The sequence below is a fragment of the Exserohilum turcica genome, assembly GCF_000359705.1.
Source record: "Exserohilum turcica Et28A unplaced genomic scaffold SETTUscaffold_14, whole genome shotgun sequence".
NCBI classification, from domain to species: domain Eukaryota; kingdom Fungi; phylum Ascomycota; class Dothideomycetes; order Pleosporales; family Pleosporaceae; genus Exserohilum; species Exserohilum turcicum.
In genome coordinates this window covers 1,384,896-1,386,578 of record NW_007359959.1, presented here as the reverse complement: position 1 = coordinate 1,386,578, position 1,683 = coordinate 1,384,896, and the positions used below count along the sequence as shown (strand labels likewise).

At 47.6% G+C, this 1,683-nt stretch overlaps 2 protein-coding genes across 2 annotated transcripts; one reads left to right on the top strand and one right to left on the bottom strand.

Moving 5' to 3' along the window:
• Nucleotides 1-146: 146 nt before the first annotated feature.
• Nucleotides 147-690, top strand: SETTUDRAFT_27146 (uncharacterized protein; the record flags this gene model as incomplete). The annotated part of the gene is made up of 2 exons (XM_008025121.1): nt 147-184; nt 522-690. 2 exons carry the CDS (start codon nt 147-149, stop codon nt 688-690), a joined length of 207 nt encoding a protein of 68 aa, XP_008023312.1.
• A 504-nt stretch (nt 691-1,194) lies between these two features.
• SETTUDRAFT_74754 (uncharacterized protein) lies at nt 1,195-1,392 on the bottom strand (the record flags this gene model as incomplete). The annotated part of the gene is made up of 1 exon (XM_008025189.1): nt 1,195-1,392. A coding segment is annotated over one exon (198 nt), but the record flags the coding sequence as incomplete, so codon positions are not given.
• Between the last annotated feature and the right edge of the window lie 291 nt (nt 1,393-1,683).

Below are 1,683 nucleotides of genomic sequence, written 5' to 3'. Positions count from 1 at the left end.
ACCAAAGTAGAGCGCAGCTTGAGCAGCGGATTGGTGGTCTCTAAGTGGCAGCTGCCGTTGCAGCTGCAGTAGCGATAGCTGTGGTGGTAGGCAGCGGTGGTAGTCGTAGTGGTGGTAGTAGTAGTAGCAGTAGTTGTGACGACGCAATGCAAAAACACCAAAAGCAACCAGGTGGTGGAAACAGGTAGGTACAGAGTACATTGATAATCGTAGTGTTAACTACCGTCTCTGGGCTGAGTACAAGTCTGCTGTCAAGGCGTGATACCCTATCAGGTAGGGCCATAACAGTGGTGGTAGGTAGTGGGCAGTAGTAGTCGATTTTTAGTATTCAGTATTCAGCAGCAGCAATCGTAGTAACTGATTGTGCAAGGATCTACGTTGTAACCCTAACTCTACACTGTCTTCTCAACGAATACCATTCAACTTCCCCCCCTTTTTCTTTCTTTCTTTTTTTTCTTGTTTTCTTTTTTTCTTTGCTTACTAGCGTAGTTTTCCAAAAAATATCGCAACACTCTCATCAGGATCAAACAAAGCATGAAAACGACACTCTGGAGCGTCACGGCCGAGAAGCCGATCTCAAGAAAGAGAAAGGCGGAGTCCAACCTGTTGGAGGCGACCAAGAAGTCCAAGATACAGGAAAAGGGTGACGGCGACGGCGACGGCAACGCCAGTGACGGCTTGGAGGACTGAGAATTGTATCTTTACACTGACATTGTGCCTAACGCATACTGAGTAAATACACATTACCTGCTAGAGACTGATTACCACTGAAGCTCACTGCCCACTGCCTACTTCCCACTGCCACCGCCTCTTCAGAACCCAAGTATACAGTCTGTTAAAGAAATTCAATGAGAATATCACACCACCAGAGATGTCAACAATCAAGCCAAGCCAAGCTCCAGCTTGGCTTGCCTCAGCTTGATAGGCAAAAGCAAAACTGTCAGCTTGGCTTGGCTTGACTCAGCTTGGCTTGGTGTATCAAGCCAGCTTGATTGATGAGCTTGATGAGCTTGATGGTCATAGCGTCTTTTTCAAAGCTAGTTAAGTAGATAATATTAGCTATAGCTACAGCGACTATTCTTGGTGTTGAGTTTCGCTATCACTATTGATATCGCTATCCCACTTACTCAGCTCATACAACGTCTCTATACTATCATCACTTATAGTGACTTTTGAGCTAATATTATCGTTGCCTAAACTAGCTTTACGCCACCGTCGTACGCACTGTATCGCCGCCAAAAGCTGCGGTTGCATGCCTCGTCGGCGAGGCTCTAGTAGATCCCCAAGCTCACTGAACATGCGCTCACACTCGCAGCTTGACGCTGGTATCGAGAGCACGTCTAGCGCAAGCCTGCTAAGGCGTGGGTAACGATCTCGCATGAGTATCCAGTATCTTGTAGGGTTGTTGGCATATTTAGTGCCTCTCTCTACGCGCGGCTCGCAGTGTTTCCATTGGTCGAACTTATTATCTACTACTGCGTCGTTGCTAGTAGTCGCGGTATTAAGAAGAGCGTCAATCGCGTCGTCCATGTCAGTTGAGAACGATTTCGGGCGCTGTATTGTCGCTGGGGTAGTAGCTAGAGCAGTGTTATAGGTAGCCCATAAGGCACGAAAGGCCGCGGTTGTTAGTAGTGAGCCAGTCAGGGTTATCAGCGCTTCAACGACAGGTCGCAGTACGTTTTA